The sequence below is a fragment of the Stenella coeruleoalba genome (assembly GCF_951394435.1).
Source record: "Stenella coeruleoalba genome assembly, chromosome: 15".
Lineage (NCBI taxonomy): Eukaryota > Metazoa > Chordata > Mammalia > Artiodactyla > Delphinidae > Stenella > Stenella coeruleoalba.
In genome coordinates this window covers 56477416-56500307 of record NC_137161.1, presented here as the reverse complement: position 1 = coordinate 56500307, position 22892 = coordinate 56477416, and the positions used below count along the sequence as shown (strand labels likewise).

Sequence of the window (22892 nt, the reverse complement as noted above, 5' to 3'; positions counted from 1 at the left end):
GGGCAGATGTGGAAGGGAGCGTGGAGGCCTGGCCAAGTTGGCCCTGTCTGGGCAGGAGAGGGAAGCAGCCCTCAGGAAGTGATTCAGGGCCACCTAGGCCACCTTCACCTCACCCAAATGTTTGCCAAACTTGTTTCGTGCTGGCCCTCCAGTCACTCCCTGCCCGGAAGCTAGACAGACCTACCCTCGTCACACAGATGGGCCTCCCCCGGCCCCTCCTCGGGATCGAGTTCAGGCTCCTCACTGAGCTTTATATGGGCCTTCCAGCGGCCAGTAGCTGCTAGTGGTCTTTCCCTTGAGGCTTCTTAAGCCCTAGAGCCCGGGGCTAAATACCTGGTCAGCTTCTGCAGTGCAGGGGGTGGGGGCAGGGGGTGGGGAAGGGGAGGAGGAAGCTTTCTTAACAGCCCCACGCTGACCTGGGGCAACCTCTTTGCTTCCCTCTTGCTCAGCATTTAGCTACCATGTTTACATTTCTTGTGATGTTGTCTACTGTCCTGGAACGGCAGAAGGCTGAGGGAATGACTTATCCTCGTGTGTCAAGCAGGGTTGACAGTCCCGTCTTACGGGGTTTCTGGGGATGATTAAGTTAGCGATAGCTCACACTGTTCTAAGTGCTTCACTGAAGTTAACGCGGTTAAGTTACACGTGTGGTAGAGACTATAACCCCATTCGACAGATGAGCAAACTGAGGCTGGGGTGAACTCGTCCTCCATCACACAGCCAGTCAGCAGCAGCTGAACCAGGATCTGAATCCTGGCAGCCGGCTCTTACCTGCCAACGACAGAAGCTGCTGCTTTGTGAGCGTGTGTAAGGCATCAGCCGCTGCTGCCTGCACGTTACTTACCTACTATTACCTGATGTCCCCACCACGGAGCCCAGCTGCGGAGGCCCTCGGGGAACGAGGTGGGTGCTGGGGAATACCTAAAGAGAGAAGAGGTGGGATACATGGCCGGGGAGCTTGGACCGGGATAAGACCACCGCAGCAGGGGAAGGATGGCGCAAAGTCTGAAATCGTTGGAGGTGGGGAGGCAGGTTGAGGGAATTGTGACAGTGTAGGGTAGGGGGCCCAGCCTGATGGCCTCGGGGTACCTACCCAGGGCAGCCGTGTGCAGGGCGGAGAAACAGTGCACCCTTCACCTCATGAAAGTTGGGACAAGTCTGAGTAAGATTCAGTTGTCTCGTTTTGATATATAAGGAAACTTCTACGGAATACTGGATCCTTACCCAGTGGGCAGAAAAGCCTGGAGGGTGGGTCGATGCCAGTTGGAAAGTGCAACCCCCAACATCGTGGGAATGTCAGCGTCGCAACGAGTGGCCCCCCAGGTCCAAGAGGGCTGAGCTCTTCCCCCAGAATCTGAGAAGATACCAACTCACTTAACTCGAGGAGAAAACAGTAATCAGAAAGAAAAATAGGAAACAATAAAATCACTTTAATTTGCTACTCTTCATTTGGAAAGATCATTACAGTATTGTGTAAAATTCAGCCAGGAAGGATGCCACAGGACGGCACAGTCCTGGGAACCAGTGAGAACCGTCACCCCAGTGTGTGGCCCTGGGCAGGTGAGGGGGGTGACCTTGCAGCCTGGCGCTGATCCTGAGCTGAGACAAGCCAGGCTGGGGGAGGGTTGGGGGGAACCAGGTTCCTCTGTGATGAAGGTACCTGGTGGGGGCAGAAAGGTGGGCTGCTCAGAGCACCTCTGTAATCCCCACTTCAGATTCAGGTCTGCAAGTCCCCAGCAGAGGCCATGCCTGGACTGACGCTGGCCCCGGCACTGGTCTGTGGAGGAAGATGCTCAAAAGTGACACAGCAACCGTTTTCTTGGAAAGCTCTCTTCCGTGTTCTGTGTTGTGGACGAGGCTCTGCGCTGCCTTCCAGTTATACAAGGAACTTGCAGAAGGCGGGAGGGAGGAGTGAGGGTTACAGACCCGACCACGGCAGCTCCGAGGGCCTGGGTGGATGGGCTTATTCAAACATCCGGCAGAGAAATGGTACAGCTCCTGATCTGTTAGTTCAGGCTCTCCCGATCCCTGACGAACTAGGGCAAACAGGCCCTGGGGACAGCAGGAGGAGGTTCTTTGGGCGAAGTGTGACCGCCTCAGTTAGTCTCTAGGCCTGGGCTCGGAGCTGCGTCCCGGGAGGGCCATGTGCCAGTTCTCGGCGGGGTTGTTGGTTCCACTGCCTCTGTCCCAATGGCTAGGAAACCAGCGGGCTCTTCAAAGTGTAGCGGATACAGAGCTACCCCTGCTTCCTGGGCCAGCTAGGTGCAAAGTCCCTGGGGTCAGTGGTCACTCGACCAGCACTCTCACGGGGGAGCTTCATTTCTGGAAGTGTTTTTAACCATGTCCCAGGGTCAGATCATTGTAAACATCTTGTCCTTTCTTTCTCATCACCAAAGCCCCCCTCCTGGTACTGATGCAGAGGGTCCCAATGTGAATATCTGTTATATTTTCCACAAGACCCATGAGGAAAGAGGGAGGGTCCAGGCACACTCGTTCTTCCTGTATCATTCTAGAATGATGGGAAAGTTTAAAAACAAAAAAACCCCAGGTGTACTGTGATCGCACGTATCAGGGCAGGGCTGGGGGTCCTGAGACTCGGGGTGGGGACAAAACCCTCTGTTGGAGACAGTCCTTTGAACCATTCTTGACAAGCCTTTCTTCTCCCTTCTGGCTGCTTCTAGCACTGGAGGCGGAGGGCCATCTCCCTGCTGAGTGAGGACCCGAGTGACAACCGTACAGTGGGCTGGGGGTGGGCGTGGCGGGACGCCCCTCCCACGGGGAGAGGGATGGTCAGCAGAAGAGCTCCTCACAGATCCTGCGTGTGTCCTCGGGCGCCGTCACGGTGTAGCCCACCGTCCTCGGGTCTGTGAAGATCTCGTGGTCGTTCCCGCCCTGAGAAGACACGGCGCAGATGCAGGCGCCACTTGGCTCCTCCTGGGCCAAGGCTGTTGCCACCCAGGGGCCTGGGGCCACCAGAGAAATAGGACCAGAAATGAGGACCCTGCGATTTTACCGGGTGGGGAGCATCTCTTCAGGCACCTTTTCTTAGCCCCCAGGAGAGGAACAGCAAGGGTACTGTTGTACCAAAAAAGGGTTTTTCACCTTCCCTTGAACTGCAGTTTAGCTTTGCAACATGCAATTATGCCTGTGAAAGAAATCACGATGTTCCCATGAAGATCTGTCTAAGGCTTATTTTTCTATCAAGAAAGCAGAATTCTCACCCCATCAATTTGTTTTAACTGCATCCAAACTTTCCTAACAGGTCATGGGGGACTGTAGGAGGGCAGACAGTGCAGAGCAGCACTGCCCTTGAGACTTTCTGTGACGATGGACACGGTCCACCTCTGAGCCGACAGAGGCCACACGTGAGGCCTGTGACAGAGGAACTGAGTCTGATTCACTGAAGTTTAAATAGGCCCATGTGGCTGGAGTCTGAGCCTGGTGGCCTGGGCTCAGATCCTGGTCTAGCACCGGTGAGGGGGGTATGTGGGCAGCTCCCCATCTGTGAAGTGGGGATCGTGGCGGCACTTCGCCCAAAGCACCGAGGCCACTGGTGGACGCGCAATCCTGGGGCAGCCCCAGCGCGCAGCTAGCACCGCTTCCTAGCGTTTTCATGCTTCCTTCCCCCTGGTGAGCCCCTAGGAGTTGAGGCCCGGTCTGGAAGGGGCCAGGCATGCTGGGTGCAGGGGGTCCTGTGACTGTGGATCACCTAGTCTGTGCTGCACCCCCTTCCCCAGTCCCGCCCATCTCAGGGGAATGCTGCTTCCACAACCCACAGCCCTGCAGGAAAGCCCCTGCTTAGCTATATTTTCCTCATAACATTGGATAAGCAGTCTAACGCAAAATCTTGAAAAAAAAATCAATTAGTTTATAATGTGATGAAAATCACTGCAGCGAAAATGGATTTTTTCATAAAACACAGCGCACGAAGCCAGTATGGAGAAAACGATTCTGTACGAAAATGACATCCTTTTAAACAACGGACACCTGGAATTATGGCTGCTCTCATCTTTGTAAGAACCACCCACCCCCAAGCAGACGGCTTCCCTAGGAGAAGGTGAAGTTCATAGACCTCATGAGGGGCTACTGCCTGGGGCTGAGGCGCGCTGGGTGGAGCCATGTTGGGAGGCCATGACCTTGGAGCCACACTGGGGAATGTTCTTTCCCAGAAGCCTGCCAAGCCTTGCGCGGGCCTCACGAATTTATGTCCTGTGAAGGGGCTCTGGTCATTCAGCTGGCCCCCAGTTCATGGCCAGCATCTCCTGAACAAGTACACGTGAAGACAATTCTTACGACAAAAAAAAGATTTCTCTTAGGAATGGCCTGGTGTGGGGAAACCAGCACAGAGCACCTAACCAAGCAAGCAAGAACTCCTGCTCTATTCAGAAAAACCCAGCACCCACCTGGGGACACTTTCACTCCAGTGTCACTCACCGACCCTGGAGGGAGGGGTTAGTCTTCACGGATTAACCCAACAAACCCTGTGCAGCGCTCACTACCCTCCAGGCATGGTCTCAGAAGCTGGAGATACAGTGGCAAACAAATGACGTCCACCTAAGGGTCGCCTTCCAAGCTTACATTTAAGATGGACATAAACAGCTCTGTGGATGCTTTGCCGGCATCTGCAAAGAATAAGGGGAGGGGACCAGGGTGACAGGGGAGACGCCTTTGAGCAGAGGCCTGAAGGAAGAGAAGGGACAAGCCCTGTGACCGCCCATCCGGGAAAGGCTGCCAGCCGGGCTAGAGCCTGCTGGGCTAGAGCCTGCCGGGGAGGGGCCGGGCCGTGAGGCCTCGCAGGTCGAGATGAGGACTTGGGATTTTATGTGAAGCCTCCAGAAAGCCAGGAGCCAGGCTTCACACCATCAGGTTCACTTCACAAGAGGAACTTTCTGGAGAATGGATGGGGGATGAGGACTCAAAAGCGGAAGCAGAGGAGAGTCAGGAGGCTCCAGCCCCCAGCCAGGGTGCAAGGCAGACAGAAGCCACTCTCTGGGGAGCAGGACCTCTGGAGCAGCAGGCTTACAGATGCCACGCCTGCCCCAACCTGGAGAGGGTGTCCCAGGTGCCCAACAGATGCCTCACCTGACAGAGGGCCTGCTGGTGGCGACGGCGGGGAGCTGTCCGTGGAAGGAGGCTGAGCCCTGCTGCCTTGTAAGCCACTGACTCGTACCAAAGCCAGGTCCAGAGATTCCGATCACCCGGGAAGGAGAAACCTCCTGCAGCCCGGTGGGGCCCGCTGCTCTCAGAGGGCAGCAAAGCTGCACTGCCCGCACTGCCCACATCTCCCGCAGGGCAACTGGCCTCAGAGCGGGCGGGCTCCCTCCTGGGGCTGCACAGACCTTGCAAACCAGACTCGGAGTGAGGTCGGGAGAAGCAGAACCAAACCACCAAGCTAGTGAGTGCCACCCACTAGAAAAATAAGGCTACAGTGAACAGGAAACTTCAAAACTGGATTTGCATGTGCACCAAAGGTTACTGGATTCCTGCTGGGCAGGCTCAGCCACCCACAAGCTCCAAAACAAAGCTCCTGTTTCCTGGGAGAAGACGGAGGGAGGGAAGAGGCGAAGGGATGAGTAAGTGATCATGTTTCCGTTAAGGTGTACCTGGCAGGCCCAAAGTAGAGGCCCCGGATCAGCGCAGGCTGCCCATTGTTTAATCCCTACAAGGCCAAGGTCTGGGCCGACGGGAGGAGGGTCGCAGCGGGAGGAGGGTCGCAGTGCATGCTGATCTTCTTGCATCAGTGTCCCGGCCGCCGCCGGCTGCGTGCCCTGCTCCAGACACAACTCCCAGGGGGTCTCTGCTGTGTGGATACCTGCCCGCGGCACAGGCAAGCTCTCTAGCTGCACATGGACGTTTACCTCGGGTAGTTCAATAAGCACTTAGCCAATTTCTATCCATTATGGGTACAAAGGTCACCAAGACAAAGGCTCAGCCTTCAAAGATCCCAGAGCAGGGGTTCTCCCCTGGCTGCAAGTGACAGTCACTGCAGGAGCTTTAAAAATACATCAATAAAACTGGGAAAGAACAAGAGACATGGGGGCCAAAGGCCCAGGATGCACTAAGAGCTCCCGTGCCTGGGTGTCTCTGGCCACAGGAGAGCTGGGTGCCCAGGGCTTACACAGGAGGCTGGGGACCTGATGACTGCGGTGTGCGCTGCTCTCCCAGTGTGTCAGAATTAGCTGTGGATGAAAACAACCTCAAACAACTTTCACGTTTAAAAATGAATGCCCTTAGATAACTGTGCTGATTTTTTTCCTAGAAAGAAGTAAACAGCTATGGTCAAAAACAGCCTGGCCCCAGGGTCATGAGGTTTTGAAAGCGATCAGGTGACTCCAATGTGCCTCCAGGGCTGAGGACCAGCAGCTCAGAATCTAGTGATGACCAGGCTAGGGGTGGGGCTGACGCCCCTGGGTGACTGCCCCTTAGGGTCTGGCGATGGCTCTGGCACAGCTCCCCTCATCCGTAAAACGGGGTTCAGAGATGCGTGAGGGGCCCTGGCACGGGAGCACATCGGGGAGATGCTGATGCTGTGGACACCAGTGAGCCCTGGGGGCCTTAAGCCTGGGTCTCCCTGAGCAGGAGCGTTGGGGTGAGGGATGCTCCTGCCTTGGGGTGGGGCTGGTCCACCGTCCTGTTCTCTGGACCAACGAGGCCACCAATTCTGGGGTCCGGAAGGAAGGCAGGCCCCCAGTGGACACATGGGACCCATGGTTCCCCTGCACAGCATCTGGCTTCCTGTCCTCCCGCAGGGGGCCCAGGGTTCTCAGCAGGGTTGAGAACCTCTAATCTGGTCCATCCTCCTCCAGGAGGCTCAGACCACAAGGAGTGGCGATTTGCCCTGGGTCCCTCCAGGAACGAGCGACCCCCTCACCATGCTAACCTAAGCCTGCCACCAGCCACACAAGACCTGGGTCTCAGATTCTGCCACAGAAACAAACAGTCAGGTAGGTCTGTCCCAAGGACACATTCTGCACTTTCGTTAGCCCTAAGGAGCCTTGGGAGCCCTGGAGATGCCAGGAGATGCCGGGAGATGCCAGGCTCGCCGAGGAAGCCCAGGCCCCGGCCAAAGGCCTAACAGAATCTCAAGGGTCGCTGGGTACCACTCACAAGGGCAACCTGTCACCATCCCGCAGGCCCCCAATCTCACAGAGCGACCTCAGTACTAGGTGAGCCTTATCACAACTTCCTTAAAAGCAGGGGCCTCTGGATGCAGGCCAGGCAGGCCCGCCGCTGGGAAAGAGGCACATCCCCAACTCCCTTCCCTCTAAGACCTCTCACTTTGTTCGGTCCTTTGGAAGCGGACCCACAACCCCCTGGACGGCCCGGGGCACTGAGGCTTAGACAGACTCACGTGTGGTCACCGCGCCGGGCTTTTGGGGGGCCGACTTGGGTGCTCTCGGTTTCCAAGCCTACCACCTCATGCTGACTGTAAAGGATGAGCAGTCTTAGTGTTTTGGAAGTGAGAGAGGAGAATAAAAAGGGCATGGGCTTCCAGACAGCACTCAGCGAGCAGCTGGCCCTCTGCGGGGCCCCCGCATTCCCCGCCTCCCCCGGCTGGTGGCAGAGTGGAAGTGTCCTGCTCAGGGGTGGCGCTTAGGAAGAACCTGAAAAGCTTCGTTCCCTTCCTCTTTTCAATTTGACATTTTTAAGTTTTATTTTTCAATAGACAGCACCTTCATGCAGCTCAAAAATTTAAAAACAGGGTCTTGTCACAGCGGTAAGTCTCTCTCATCCTCGTCCCACCCCCACGGTAACTCTGTAATTTTGGGGGTACCCTTTCAGACCCCCCGTGTGCACTTACAAGCAGACACGAAGAGAGATGATTTCTCTGTGTTTACACAAAAATGGAGCCTCTTACCAGCACTGCTCCACACCAGCTGTGCTTATGCTACCTGGCATTCCGCTGTGTGGCTGGACCCCCGTTTATTTCTCCATCTCCTGCGAAGGGTGGGGTTGTTTCTGGCGTGCCCCTCTCTGTAGCCCTTTCTACACACGTAGGAGTGAACTGAGAGCCGAATTAACCAAAGTGGAACTGCGGAGTCACACCCATCAGTGGGTAATGCTCACCAAGTGTTCCAGTGGGTTTTCACGTCGCCCCGACTTCAAGTCCAGATGTTTTTTACAAGAAGCATTAAACAAGCAGAGGCACTGTTGCCTGGGAATTCGGCAAGGCTGGGGCTGAGCTGGCAGGCGCAAGCCCCCTGGAGAGCCAGGCCGAGCAGCCTGGGTGCATCTCCCCAGGCGCTGGCCATCTCCCTCCCCGCAGCAAACCGAGCACCCCCCCCGCCCCCACCCGCTACTCCCACCAAAGGCCGGGCCCAGGGCCTGTAAGCTGCCTGTTGTGGCTGCCGGGACGGATGAGGGAGTTTCCAGGAGAGCCAGGGCCAGCCCCTTCCCTCTTCCCTCTGCTCTCTGGAGGTGCTCGGGGCAGGGGCTGGGGAAGACACGGGGGACTCGGTGCAACATCAGGCTCCGGCTGAGCTGCCGGGCAGGCGTCTAAGCCTGCTGAGCTTGGCAGGGAAAGGGCTTTTTACTGACAGCGCTTAGCTCAGGTGCTGTCTCCCTGGGAGCCGGCAAAAACATTTTGCCTTGGCGCAAAGAAAGAAAACAGCTTTCTAAATATCTATCACTGAATACGAAAAGAAACTTAAAGCAAGTATTTGGATTGCTCAGGGCCTCAGGCTGTTAAAATATTTAGATGGCTGGACTGCTAACTCCCATCTCCAGGAAGCCACTGATAAGAAAGATCAGAGAGGAGGGCAAAGAATGATGCGAGAGCGTTTACTCCAGTGCTCGTGAAGACAACGAAGAGCCACAAACGCAAAGGGCCTCTGCCAGGGAAATGCGTAAATAAGCTGCGCCCAAATGCTAGAATGTTATACGGCCATTAAAGGCTTGTTTTCAAAGAACATTCCCCGACGTGGGGGGAACGAAATATAGTTAAGAGAACAAAAGCAGAAACCAGTGAACACACCGTGTCCCACATTTGGGGTCATATACATTGCAAAGAGGCTGAGAGGCATGTCAGCTGTGATTTACAAGTGTCTTTTCCTTTCTTCTTCATGCTTTTTCTAATTTTCTACAATGAATACCTATTAATTAAGAATGGGGGGGAACCTCCCTTCAATAGTATCCATTTTTTAAAAGTAGGTAAGATTAAAAAAAAACAAAAACTGACGTGTGGTAATGCAGTGGTTAAACAGAAAACTCTCTAATTTCCAAATGAAGAATTCCCCGAAGATGTTGTTTTCTAATTATCTCAAGAACTGCATTCCATCCTGCAAAGTCCCAGCTGAGGCTTCATCATCACAGAACAACCTGCCTCAGCCCCTCTGAAGAGCTGTCTTCTCAGCCTGCAGGAATCAGCCCAAAGCCGGGAGGATGGGGGGGAAGGCGGGGGACCGGCGAGGGCGGCTCGTGGGATCCTAGTTCCTCAACCAGGGATTGAACCTGTGGCCCCCTGCAGCGGAAGCGTGGAGTCCTGACCACTGGACGGCCAGGGAATTCCCCCGGTTTTATAATTTGGAAAGCAGGACATGAGACTATACTATCCAGAAGTCCCTTTCACGCTGGAAGACTAGCACGTTGAGATCTTACTGAAAAAGGCAGGTCCACATAGGAGAAACCTTAGCAAAACAGCACGCATTTTGGGTGGACCGGGGGTTGGAGGGATTAAAAACTCCATCCATGCAGCCTTTCTGCTGCTGCAGTACAGCCACAAAGCCTGAGACAGGAGCCTGATGGCAAGGTAGCTACCACCACCGGGTGGCCCGTGAGAGGGAAGCAGAGAGGCACGGGGGTGCAAGAGGAAGGTAAAGGGAGGCGGCCCCGGGCTGGGCAGTGACCATTGGGGGCTGAGCCTCCTCTGGGCCTCGATGGCGACAAAGCCCCTCCATCCAGCCCCTTGGGGACCCACCTGTCCTAAGGACCCACCTGTGCCTGCTACCTCGGTGGCTCTGGGGAAATTCCTCCTGCTGGCCTCTCAACACCTGGCTCTGCTCTCAGTCCCCAGTTTATTTTATTATTTTGGCCGTGCTGAGAAGCTTGAGGTATCTTAGTTCCCCGACCAGGGACTGAACCTGTGCCCTTGGCAGTGAAAGCGCCAAGTCCTAACCACTGGACCGCCAGGGAATTCCCATCAGTCCCCAGTTTAGATTTGGTCCCGGACTTGGGATTTCCGACAGCCCCCCCCGGGACAGCCTCCTGCCCCTCAGTGTGTGATGCCCAGGCCTGACCCCCCACCTCTCATCTCTCCTGAATTCCAGACTCACGAGACTCTTGGTCCTCCTACCATTTAGGACTCCTAGTGCCCAACCTAAAGGAACGCCCCTGGGGAAAAAACACGGCGGAAACATGAAACAAAAACAGCAAGGGCTTTGAAACACAAAGAGGATCTGATGACAGCACTGGGTCTCATTCCGGAAGGCGCTCGAGGTGGGTGACACTTAACTCAAAGCCAAACTGAAAGGCTCCATCCTTGCCTTCAGAGGTGTCGGGTGTCTGCGCGCAGAGAAGAGGGGGCTCCCTCACCCCCCTCTCATAGGACAGAAGCTATTACTCAGTTTGAGCTGGGCTGCCAGGTGAAGTGTGGCTGGGGGCAGAAAAGCCCGTCTGTCCGCTTTCCCCCTCTTCAAACCCAAATTGAACAACGAAACAGCAAAAACACTTCTATACTTACTGGCATGGTTTTGTCACCAAAGAAATAAATGGTCTCATAGCCGTCCTTTTCCACATGTCCCAGGCAATACCTCTTGTCCCAGCCATCAGGGAAGACATCAAAGCTGATCTGACCTCCTGCCGCGGGGAGGGAGACACACAAGCTAAAGGTGAAAAGGAGGCTAATGATATGTCACTGAAAGAAAATGTGCCCTTTGACCTTGTCGGCAACTGGAGTGCCAAGGTTGATTTTTATTACCTCAGTTTGCTAATTACAATACTTTACGGGTAGGTTCTAGAAATCAATTCTTGCATGACTTTTTTTTTCTCCAACATGATTTCACCTAAAACCTAAAAATCTAAAGTCTAAAAAAGAGACACAGTGCTGATTCATCAGAGTGAGACCCACAATGGCTTTGCACCCGAGCGGTCTGCAGAGCGCGCTTAAACGAAGCCCAAAGCAGGCCGGTGAAAGAGCTGCGAACAGCTTCCTTCAGCCGTGCTCCCCTGGAGCTGCACTGTGCGCTCGGCGGAGAGGCCTGGGAGCGGGATGCATCCAGCTCGTCGTGCAGGAAAATGAAAACCCCACGGACGGGGATTGCCAGGCAGCTTTCTTGGGCAACAAAAACCCTTTCAGAGCTGTGTCAGGGAAGACACTCATCTCACAGTTCAAGGATACTTAACAAGACACCCATTCATCTTTTACAGAGGCCCTCTGCAATTCCAGTTTTCTGGCAAGCGTACGCTTATTTGAGCCGGTGAAAGGAGAGGGCTGTAAGTACGGCTTGTCAGCACTGACAGCAGAAATCGGTCTGTTTAAAGCGTTTGACAGGCATATTCCACCAAAAAGCGAGGCAGAGACATCAGCGATGCAGGAAGAGCTCTGCATCAGACACTGGAAACGGCCGCATGCTGGCCTGTCACTATGAACAGAAATTTCGTGAACCTAGACAAGTGACTTCCCCTTTCTGGGCCTCGGCTTCTTGATTTGTAAAACCAGCCCAAGTGACTTCGAAGGTTCCTTGCCATTCGAACATCACAGGATTCCAGAACACATTCAGTCTACTTGATCTAAGAGGCCCTGTCCCACCTCTCTCCTACAGTCACCCATGAGCTAGCTGTCTTCTGCCCAAAGGTGTGGGGATAAGTTCTCACTCTTCATTAAGCAATCTTATTTTTGACTAGGAGAAGTGCAGGCAGGAAAAATCCTGCTGGGCGAGGACTTAGAACCAAACCCAGCAGCGTGGAAGTCATCTCCTAACCTGAGTCCTGGCTAGCGCTGATCAGGCAGGAGGGCAGTTTCCTGCCACGGACAGCCCAGCTGCAAACTCGTCACCGTCCAAGTTCAAGAGCACACCGGCCCACAACCACCTCCCAGCAAACAGCTCCCAGAGCCTGAAGCCCGCTTGAATGCATGATACCTATGGAAAACGTGAGGCCTTTCCCTGCAAACTCTCTCCGCAGATCCTCCACGAATTTCTGTCTTATACTTTCTTTCTGAGGAAAACAAAAAGATACCAATAGTCCACTGCATTAGAAGCACACTTTCTTGGCCGCAGAGATGCACACCACACGTCCATACACCCGGCTATTTCATAAAGACTCACCTGATCCAGTTCGTAGAACTCAATGCGTTCTTCTTGGCTGCAGCTTCTTCCGACGGGGGACACATTCAACATCCCATTTCGGAATTCGATGAAAGTACCCCTGGGGAGGAAAAGGGGACGGAGGTCCCAGAGATACATCATTTATTTGAGCAACACAACAGATGGACAGACAGGCTAAAAAGCCGGCCAATTCAGGGACGTCCCTGGCGGTCCAGCGGCTAAGACTCTGCACTTCCACTGCAGGGGGCATGGGTTCGATCCCTGGTCGGGGCATTAAGATCCCGCATGCCGAGGTGTGGTCAAAAAAAAAAAAGTGGGGCGATTCCGATGGCAGAGGCGGGTGTGATCAGCCTTTGGTGGTGCTGTGCTGGGCCGTGTGGCGGCCACGAGCCTCACGTGGCTAGAGAGCCCTGAAAACTGTGGCTGATCTGACCTGAGATCAGAGTTCACAGATTTCGTATGAAAAAGGAGTGTAACCATCATTGACAATGCTTTATACTGACTATATTTGAAATGACTATAGTTTAGATATAGTCAGTTAAATAAAACATATTAAAATTAATTTCACCTATTCCTTTCCGTTGTTTATTTTTTTTAAACATGGCCACGGAAAGCGGAAAAAACGGCACATGTGGCTCATATTACATTTCTGCTGGACGGTGCTGCTCTTGACAGAGAATGTTATAGTTAACAAAGAGCTATGAAAATGATTGCTAGCTCTTCAAGTTCCCTGAGGAATTTGAAAATATATGTCCCAGACACCTTTGCAAGTGACCTAGTGAAATGCTGATTTTTACCAAGAAAAGCAACACAGGAAAAGCTGCTGAGGATCCCCAGGTGAGCCTCAGTAATAATACTCCAAGGCCACACGCCAGGCGTGGGGCTGGGACCAGATTCCACGCCAAAGCCGCCACTTACCAGGGACCCTGGGCACCGCTCTGCTCTCAGCTCAGAAAGGGGTTAATGGCACTTGCTCTGAGGCCCCCGAAAGGGCTCCGGAAATGAAAAGTACCAGTTTATCTAAAAAACTGGGAAGCAAGTAAAGTAAAAATAGCGGTATCTCCATCACTGGATCCTTCCCCTGCTGTGTTCAACTTGCAGAGAAAGAGGCAAACGATACAACAACGTATGTGCACCTATGACACTTTTTCAAACACCCCGTCCCGGTTGTCCTGGACTCGGTACAGACCAGCCTGTCGCCTATACCTTCTACATCTACACTGGGGTATGGGGCCCTGGTGAGCATTCCCAGGGGGGATACTAGGCCTGTGGGTCCTAAACTGTCAGAAAAAGAGGTCATGCCCAAGGCAGGGAGGGAGGCTGATGCACTGTAGAAAGGCTTCTGTTCTAAAAACCAGGACTAAGGCGGTTGATCAAGCATTCACTTCCCCCCTGAAGACCTGGACGATGTGACGTCTTACTACACTTGCCTGGCGTGTGTGGGACATAGCATTAGACCCACGAGCAATGTGGGTAAACGCCGATCAAGGAGGAACTCAGCTCTGCCTTCTGAATTCACCGGGTGTCTCAGGCTAATTCGGAGTCACAGCTCTGCACGCTGGGCCCTCTCACTAGATGACATCTTCTTTGGAGGACAGGAGTGTATCTTATCCTTTTTTTATCCTCCCTCAATGCTCAGCCCAAAGTAAAGACTGAAATGACCTGGGGTATGTTATATGTTCACTTTCTACAATGGAGAATTTCTAATATACGTAGAAGTCAACAGCACAGGATAAGGAACCCTCACGGGCCGTCTCCCAGCTGCCAGAAAGATGGACTTCGGGTCCCTCCTGTCTCATCCATCCCCCTACCTGGGACAGATGTGAAAAACGAAGCCCCTGCCCTCCGAGAGGAGGTGCCGAGCAGGGGCATCTGTTTCGGAAATTCTGGAAACAGGTCTCGAGCACTCTCGAAACTCCAGCATGTCTTGAAATCCAATCACCCTTTAAGAAATGTTTCACCCTCTAATCATTAGGGTGTTACACATTAAGTGCAGAAAACCGAGAAGATGAAAAGTATTTCAAAGAAACCACCTGAAATCTCATTACCAAGAAACAACCACCATTAGCATATGGTCCGTTTTCTGCCAATCTTTTAACTGTGGGCATGTGTGCACATTACTGTTGTTTTTATTTAAAAATGGGAATTGAGATAACAGTATTCAGAACAAGAGGTACGTTCCCGAATCAAATGCCTACCGAGGCCAGAAAAATGAGACAAGTGGCCCGTGAAAGACTGGGGGATGGGGAGGGGGGCAGCGCTGCCTGCCAGGCTGCTGCCACCTAGGAGGGAGCATCGAGCTGCCGGGTTTTCAGATGCTGCAGAAGCCGGAAACCCAGGTATTTTAATGTGTGAAATCAGACTTTTAAATGATAACACTTACTGCAGATTTTACTGAACACCAGGGGCCAACTGAACTTGGCTTTGCATGGGATTTGGCCCGAAGGCCTCCAGTTTGAGACTCCTGAGCTGGGGCCTGGGCTGATGCTGCTTTTCCCACACTGCTGTTTCACAGGCATGTGCCTTAACTGATAGCCTTTGAAAGCATATAGTTTTCAACTTCCGTCACGTGGACGCACCATCATTTATGTAATCATCGGTCTACCGCTGGCTTTACAGAAGGTTTCCAGTGGTCCCTTACTAAGCACCTGGCTTTGGAGTTGAGTTAGCCCCAACCCACCAGACGGCATCAGCCATATTCCAGTGGCGCTTCTTTGCTAAAAGCAAACCCACCTTTTCTTCGGGAGTTTAATTTTCGCGATGTAGCTCAGACAGTAGTTGATTAAATCCTGGATTAGGGCCTCACCCAGGTGACCTTGAATGTTCTAGATAAAGAAAATACTGGAGTTAACTTGACACAGTGGGAGGCATTTTCAAAATGGCTTTCCAGCAAACCCAGGTCTTCAGCCTCTGTGGCTGGAGGGTCACCAAGCAGTGGTGGGGACACACCCCACTGCCTTTCTCCTTTTCTCCCTTTTTCTCTGGTTGAAAACATTAGGCAAACCAGAAAGGGCCTCAGTCAAAACCATTTTCTGCTTCATTACTCAAGATTTTTATATTCATTATCTCTCAAGTGCTTCCTGGAAGCCCCAAAGAGTTTATTGCTGCTGCCTTTTATTCAATTAAAATATCTGCAGACACTGATAGAAAATATATTTGTTCCACTTTGGCTTCCTCTTACGTCTGAATAGAAGGATCTTAATGGTAATAAGAGCTACATGGTACCTCTTAGAAATGCTTGCAGCAAGACAACTTGCCCTAGTCTTTGCTACCATAATAGAAATATTAGATTAAGTAACCTTGAAAAACAATTATAAAAATTTAGTTAACAATTTGGAATGTGTACTAGTCACATGGTTCAATATCCAAAATGTAAACAATACAGGGTGAAGATTCATTACCACTCTTCTCCCAGATATAACTCCCTGGAGGCATTCAATATCAGATACCTTTTTAGAAAACATTTCACTAGTAGTACAGAGTAGTTTGGATACTTGCAAACCTACCTGTTTGCACAAGAGTTTCCCATCTTTGTATGCTACCAAGCCATTTTCTGGAAACACATAATCATATTTTTCAACCACTGCCAACAAAACAAAATTGAGAATGCAATGAATTGGACCCTGTGTTTCTATTTCTTGATTAACATTAATCGCCAATAAAAATGCTAAACTCCAGTAATGACTGTGAAAGCCTATCTCATCTTAACAGATTGGGAGGGTAGAAAAAAAGCTCCTTAAAAACTTTTTTAAGAAGGCTCTTCATTATAAATTTAAAAGATGACAATTAGGCTGCAGATTGGAGACTCGGTGGGCACCTCAACGATGGCTCCCAAACCCCACTGTGAATCTGCATCACTGGGGCAGTGATGAAAATCTGCAGAATTCCAGGCTCTGCTCCCAAGGTTTCTGAATCAGAATCTGCAGAGGCCAGGTTAAGAATCAGATTTTGTTTTTTAAAGCTCTTCAGGCGATACTTATATTCATTCACATTTGAAGACCACCCACATAAATCTTAATGGCGCCTCAAACTCTAGGTGCTTGCCAAAATGCAGATTCCCAGGCACTATGTGTTGGGTGGGGCTCCCACCTCTCCATCTGAATGAGCTCCTCAGGTGATTCTGACACAGGTGGGTCTTCCACTTTCTTCTGGCTCGCTACTGTTTTGATTCTGGAGTTTCAACTCTTACTCTCTGAAATGTAAGACGCTGTGCTACACTGACAAAACCTCTCTGAGCCTGTGGTTAATTACGTGACCAGAGGCAGAAAGGGCAATCGGGACCAGGTAACAGGATCCCCGGGTCTTAATGTGTCCCATTATGTTGTTTATAGCGTTTCTAAACAGAGCACCTACAAGGAAAATTAAGTGTAACCAGAACAGAGAGTTTTAAAGGGACTACACAGATCCCTCTTTCAGTAACTGGTTCAATAAATACACCCCACACAGATTCTCCTGTAAGATATTACATCTGGAACAGTGGTTCTCAACTGGGGGTGATTTTGCCCCCTGGGGGCATCTGGCAGTGTCTGGAGACATTTTTGGTTGTCACACTGGGTGTGGCAGCACTACTGGCATCAAGTGAGCAGAGGCCAGGGATGCTGCTAAACATCCTACAGTGCACAGGACATAGAGAATTACTGGCCCCAAACGTCAACAGTGCCAAGAAGAATGCTCAATCCATCTCTCTCTCTACCTGCCATTTCTTATAGGCCAGGCACCCTGGAGGCCCCGGGGCCTTGGAGATGAATAATCCATAGCACTGGTCTTCAAGCCAAACACAACCAGACAGTTTCCAATACTCAGAGCGCTGCACCCACAGCACTAGACTCTCTTTGAGGGTAGTTGCTAAAGTATGATTCCCATGCCCCACAGACCCCTGCCCTTCAGAATCTCCAGTGAAGGGGCACGTAAGCATCTCCACCTTCCTGGGGTCCTGGGCTTGAGATTCTGGTTCACTAGGTGGGGAGGAGCCTGGGTGCCTCCCGACTAGGGAACTCTGGGGAACACTGCGATAGGGCAACAGAGGGAGGCATGAAGACCCGGAGCACCCCTCAACACCTGGGTGAGAAGGACGTCAGGAGATGGGGCCCGAACTGAGGCCAGAAGGGCAGTTAATGGGGACCAACAGGAAGGACTGCAGGCCGAGAAACAGACACCCATCTTTCTAGGTGAATCTGTCCATGTATCCGAGTACCAACTGTTCCACTAGCAACTCCAGAAATTTACTAATAGGACTAAAAACAGAGGAAAAATAAAGGCAGAGAAAATGTTTCCCCAAACAAGGAAGCAGGAAGCCTGAAGCCTGCCACACGGGGATGAGGGCTCGGGGCTCCTGTGATACTAAATGGCAACAGGTCCCAACGTTCTCATGAGAAGTTGACATTTTACCAAAATGTAGCCAGCAATGTGGAGTTTACCATCGTTTCCCAGTTGCTCCTGTACTTTCTCAAAGTCCGACCCGCCTACGACTCCAACTTTGATCTTCTGCCTCAGTTTTTGTAGAAAGCAATCCATGTCTTTGGTAATTTTCTGCATTTCAAAAAGAAGAACACAACAGTCAAGAGTCACGAAGTAATCGGGAGACTAAAATCCCAAGAGTGATATAACCCTTATTTTTATAACTGCCAATTGGGTTTCTAGGTCTACAGATAAGACCAACTATTTAGTCGTGCTTTTGGGACATCAACTTTTTTATCGGAAAAAAACTTGTTAAATTTTACTTATTTTTACCTAGTTTAAAACACACAAGAAATATATTAACAGCTGTTATGTACTGCTCTAGACTTTTTTCTGTGCATTTATATGTACACTTGTCTATATGCACATATATAAATAGGTGCTTTTTGAAACACAAGTGGACTCATTCCACATCTTGTGCAATGACTTGCTTTCTCAGCACTAGGTTGTGATTTTTCCACAACGCATGTAGACCTACCCCAGTCCTTTCAAATGCCACACTGTGCTCCATTTATGGATTTAAGTTGATTAAAACAAAATAACATAATGAGATTAAAGAGCAAGTTGAGAGTTGATTTATTATAATTATATAAACAAACAAAAAGCCTTAGAGTAAGACCACTAGATTTTTCAGTCTCTCCTGAAAGAAAAGCTCTATCTATAAATAGTGGTCTCAAGACTTCCCTGGTGGTCCAGTGGGTAAGACTCTGCGCTCCCAATGCAAGGGGACTGTGTTCCATCCCTGGTCGGGGAATTGGATCCTGCATGCTGCAACTAAGAGTCCGCATGCGGCAACTAAGACCCAGTGTGGCCAAAATAAATAAATAAATATTAAGAAAAAATAAATAGTGGTCTCAGTGGTATAATTTTATGCTAGTTAAATTCCAAACTGTGTGCCCATTCAAAAGAAATTTTAAACTGACATGAAAAGATATCCCTGTGTTCAAGCAAATCACAATGAAGTTTTTAAACTTTTATTTCATTACTTTTAGCAATCTTAATTGTACACTTACATGGAATATCTACACAAATAAAGTTACCGGAAATTAAAAACAAAAAACCCACTTAACTCAACTTCAGTACAAAAACATCCAGAATTCAATCTTCTCCTTTTCTTTTTTTTTTTGGTACGCGGGCCTCTCACTGCTGTGGCCTCTCCCCCTGTGGAGCACAGGCTCTGGACGCGCAGGCTCAGCGGCCATGGCTCACAGGCCCAGCCGCTCCGTGGCACGTGGGATCCTCCCGGACTGGGGCACGAACCCGCGTCCCCTGCATTGGCAGGCGGACTCCCAACCACTGCGCTACCAGGGAAGCCCTTATCCTTTTCTTAAAAAAAATTTTTTTAGAGTAATACATGCATATGATTAATAAAATTGTACAGAAGGGCTTACATCAGAGTGCAATCTTTTCTACATCTTCCGGTGGAATCTTGACCTAATAGACAAAATCTAGTGGCCTCTGAGTCAGTGATTGTGAAAATGGGTCCCAGACTCCCCACAACTGCTTTACTCAGAGCCGACGTCAGAATGCAAGTGGGGAAGATTCCCATGACTGCAAAATATTAAAAATGCAACACAAACGCAATACTTCCACCTTCAAACAGAAGCCTAAGGGCACACTTTATTTTCTCTTGACCCTTGTGCACACTGATGAGTTAAATGGTATTGCTGTCCAGCTATCAGACGTGCTCTGCAACTTGCATTGGTCAGAAACACCTTTTTGCTTCCAGATGGCAGCAAATACTTTTTGACAGGAAATAAGACCTAGCTGCTCGTGACCACAATAGAGCATCTAAACTACCCCACACCACAGGAGAGATTTGGAGCAAAATAACCACACAGCCAAATTGTCATAATGTTTCTAAATAACTCTTGTGCTGATAATTTCAAGGAATTCTAAATCATCCCAGACAAAATAAAGCACAGAGAAAGAGCCAAAAGCTTGGAATTAAGGTGAAAAAATGTTAAAAGTTCACCTTCTGAAAAATTAAAAAAAAAAATTATAAAAGACTTTTTTGGGACAATTAAGGAAAACTGAGTGGAGTAGAGGAAGAGTTAGAAAATAGGGCCTGTGGGCCAGACCCAGCATGCTGCTTGTTTTTGTAGAGTGACTGGAACACAGCCATATATCCATTCATTTCCGAGGTGTCTGTGGCCACAACTATAGATGTGAGTAGCTGTGACAGAGACCATATGGCCTGCGAGCCCAAACCATTTACTATCTGGCTTTTTACAGACAAAAGTTTGCTGACCCCTGGACCAGGGTATAAAATAATATTAGGGAACTGGTGATAGTTTCCTTAAGTATGATGACAGTACTTTGGTTACGACATATGTCCTTGTCCTCAAGAGCTGCAGGTGCGAACATTTAGGGGTGAAGTACCATTATGACTACAGCTTAGGAAGTGGCACAGAAAAGATTAAAAAAAGAGAGAAATTAATATCAATCACTGTTGAATTTAAGTGATGGGAATATGGATGTTTTGGGTACTATACTTTTCCAGCGATTCTGTACGTTTGAAATTTTTCATGATAGGAAGTTGGAAAACAATTCACCCAGGTTTATATCCTAGTTCTAAGTCTCAACTTCTTTTAGATGCAATGGCATTTCTTAGGAAAGTACTCAGAACAGCAAAATTCTACTAAAACACTAAAATGTGCAAAGCTCTGGACTCCACTCTAATTAGATTTTACCTGTTTAGGTCATATACTATTTCAGCAGCTGCAGGAAAAGATAACCCATTTGATTGCTTTCGGATTGTCTTGTGCTTATCAATGTTTGAGACTGCGAGTACTGAGGAAGGGAAAGGCTGTACAATGAACAAATCTGTTGCTAAAAGTTTTTATTTTTAAAATAGCTTTATTTTTTAACCTTGAGCACCCAGCACATAGAAACAATTCTATTTTTTTTTAATTTTTAAAATTTATTTTATTTATTTTTTTAGCTGTGTTGTGTCTTTGTTGCTGCACACAGGCTCTGTCTAGTTGCGGCGAGCGGGGCTACTCTTCATTGCGGTGCGCGGGCTTCTCATTGCGGTGGCTTCTCTTGCTGCGGAGCACGGGCTCTAGGCGCACTGGCTTCGGTAGTTGCGGCACGCGGGCTCAGCAACTGTGGCGCACGGGCTTAGTTGCTCCGTGGCATGTGGGAACTTCCTGGACCAGGGCTCGAACCCATGTCCCCTGCACTGGCAGGCAGATTCTTAACCACTGTGCCACCAGGGAAGCCCTGAAACAATTCTCTTTACAATTAGATTTTTTTTTGAGTGTAAAAATTTACTTACATTTGCCAAAGAATATCACGTTTCAAATGTTTTAAGGGAGAACACTGCGGGTTGCCTGGTCTCGCTGCTATCTCATACTTTATGCTTATATATCCTGGTACCTTCTGGGAATCAGAAGCAATTCCTGAATGACACACCTAGTAACACAACAGCCTCCACCTTGGAGCAGTAGCAGAAAATGGCAAACTTAGCAAATAACGATGCCCTGAGGCCCAGAGACTTGTACCAGATTTCTTGTGTGAAATCAAAGTCATGGTTCCACTGAGTCTGTTTCCTTATTTAAAATGGAAATAACAACTATCCTACCAGGGATGAAAGAGGGAGAAAGGTTAAAAGGGTCTAATGATACTGTGTAAAAAGGCTTGGAATGTAAATCCAAGGCCATTACAGCCAATGGGCCAAATTGAGAGCAGTTTTACTGGAACACAGCTATGCTATGTCTACATAAGGTCTATGGTTGCTTTTGCATTAAAGTCGAGTAGTTACTACAGACCATATGGTCGGCAAACACAAACGTATTTGCTATCTGGCCTTTTACAAACAATGAATTGCTGACATTGGCTCCAGACCACTAGGCGCTAATTAACAACCTACAGGTGTGCATGGATCACTGAACCTCAGAATCAAAAAGGGCCTCTGGAGAACTTGCAATTGAGCATCATCACTAGATACATAGCACCTGTGGCTCAGAAAGGTAAAATGATAGGGACAGCTAAGGTCACAGACATTCGTTGTGAATTCTGGAGCACACATACCACTGCTTTCACCTGGCCCAAACTAAGCAGGGTAGAGCTAGAACTTGAAGACAGTGAGGCTACTTGGGCCAAGTCTCAAGTTCAAATGGCTGGTGTTCAGTGACTAATCTGTGCAAGGGGGAGGTCAGAGTGGGCAAAGATCACAAATGTTAATCTTAACTGAAACATATCCGTGCCTACGGCAACAAAATCTGGAAATGAGAAGTTTCTAGGAGTCCAAGGAGGTTCTCAGCAGGCAGCCTGCAGCAATCTAGGTCTCCTCCATCACCCCACTCCACTGCAGGGCTGGAGAAGGGAGTGGTGGCGGTCGCTGATATTAACTTAATATTATTGAACCCAGTCTACCGTATGCAAGATACTTTCATGAACTTATATATTTCATTCGACACCCACAAACACCACATGCAACAGGTCATATCCCCACTTAATGCCATAGATGCTGAAGCTCTGAGGTTAAATGACTTTGCTCAAGGTCACACAGTTGTCAGGAGGTAAAGCTGAGACTCTACCAGGTCCGTTTGACCTGGAAACCTGTGTCTTTCACATCAGGCTACAGGCAGAGACCATACGTCATAGGTCTGAGAAGGGCACACAAGCTGGTTAAGGGGCAGAGCTGGGGTTCAAATCCGGGGCTGGAGGTGAGAGTCCAGAACTGCGTTTTCCAACCCAACACAAGTTTCTTGCTCTCTAGAGTTTTCCGGCCTGTCTCATCTCTTCTAGCTGGTGGGAGCTTCCATCTCATTCCTCCAGGAACCCAGAGTAGAGTTCGGTCCCTTCAGGGGAGATAGGCGGTCCTTAGCCCCGTCTGGGAGCAGCAGGGGGCTCTGCACTGGCTGCCGCCAGCCCGCCGGACGCCGCTTACCTGCCGCGGGGCCGTCAGGGTCCCGTCCACGTCGAAGAGGCAGAGCGCTGGGCCGTGCGCCGCCATGACCCCAGTTTCCACGCGTACCTTACAGGATTCACTGGCACCTGGAATCCGTCTCGGAACTTCCGGGACCAGCCCCCCTGCCGCAGGGCACGCCGGGAGGAGGAGAATCCACTCCCATAATGCCTCGGATTAGCGCTAGCTGTTCTCTCTGGACTACAGATCCCAGAATGCAATGCTCCTCTACGCTGTCCTATTAAGGCCGAACACGC

At 50.2% G+C, this 22892-nt stretch overlaps 1 protein-coding gene across 2 annotated transcripts; it reads right to left on the bottom strand.

Annotated features, from left to right (window-relative positions):
• Positions 1-67: 67 nt before the first annotated feature.
• PMM2 (phosphomannomutase 2) lies at positions 68-22741 on the bottom strand. Of its 2 annotated transcripts, XR_013831561.1 has the most exons (9): positions 22618-22741; positions 17681-17792; positions 15770-15846; positions 14997-15088; positions 12264-12363; positions 12078-12153; positions 10679-10794; positions 1225-2892; positions 69-921 (listed from the first exon to the last, which is right to left on the bottom strand). XR_013831561.1 is itself a non-coding variant. In XM_079944524.1 (8 exons), the coding sequence occupies exons 1-8, from the start codon at positions 22681-22683 to the stop codon at positions 2791-2793; spliced, it is 741 nt and encodes a 246-aa protein (XP_079800650.1). In that variant the 5' UTR covers positions 22684-22741; the 3' UTR covers positions 68-2790. The 2 variants fall into 2 exon arrangements, 1 of the variants encoding a protein (XP_079800650.1); XM_079944524.1 differs by having other exon boundaries at positions 68-2892.
• Positions 22742-22892: the final 151 nt, after the last annotated feature.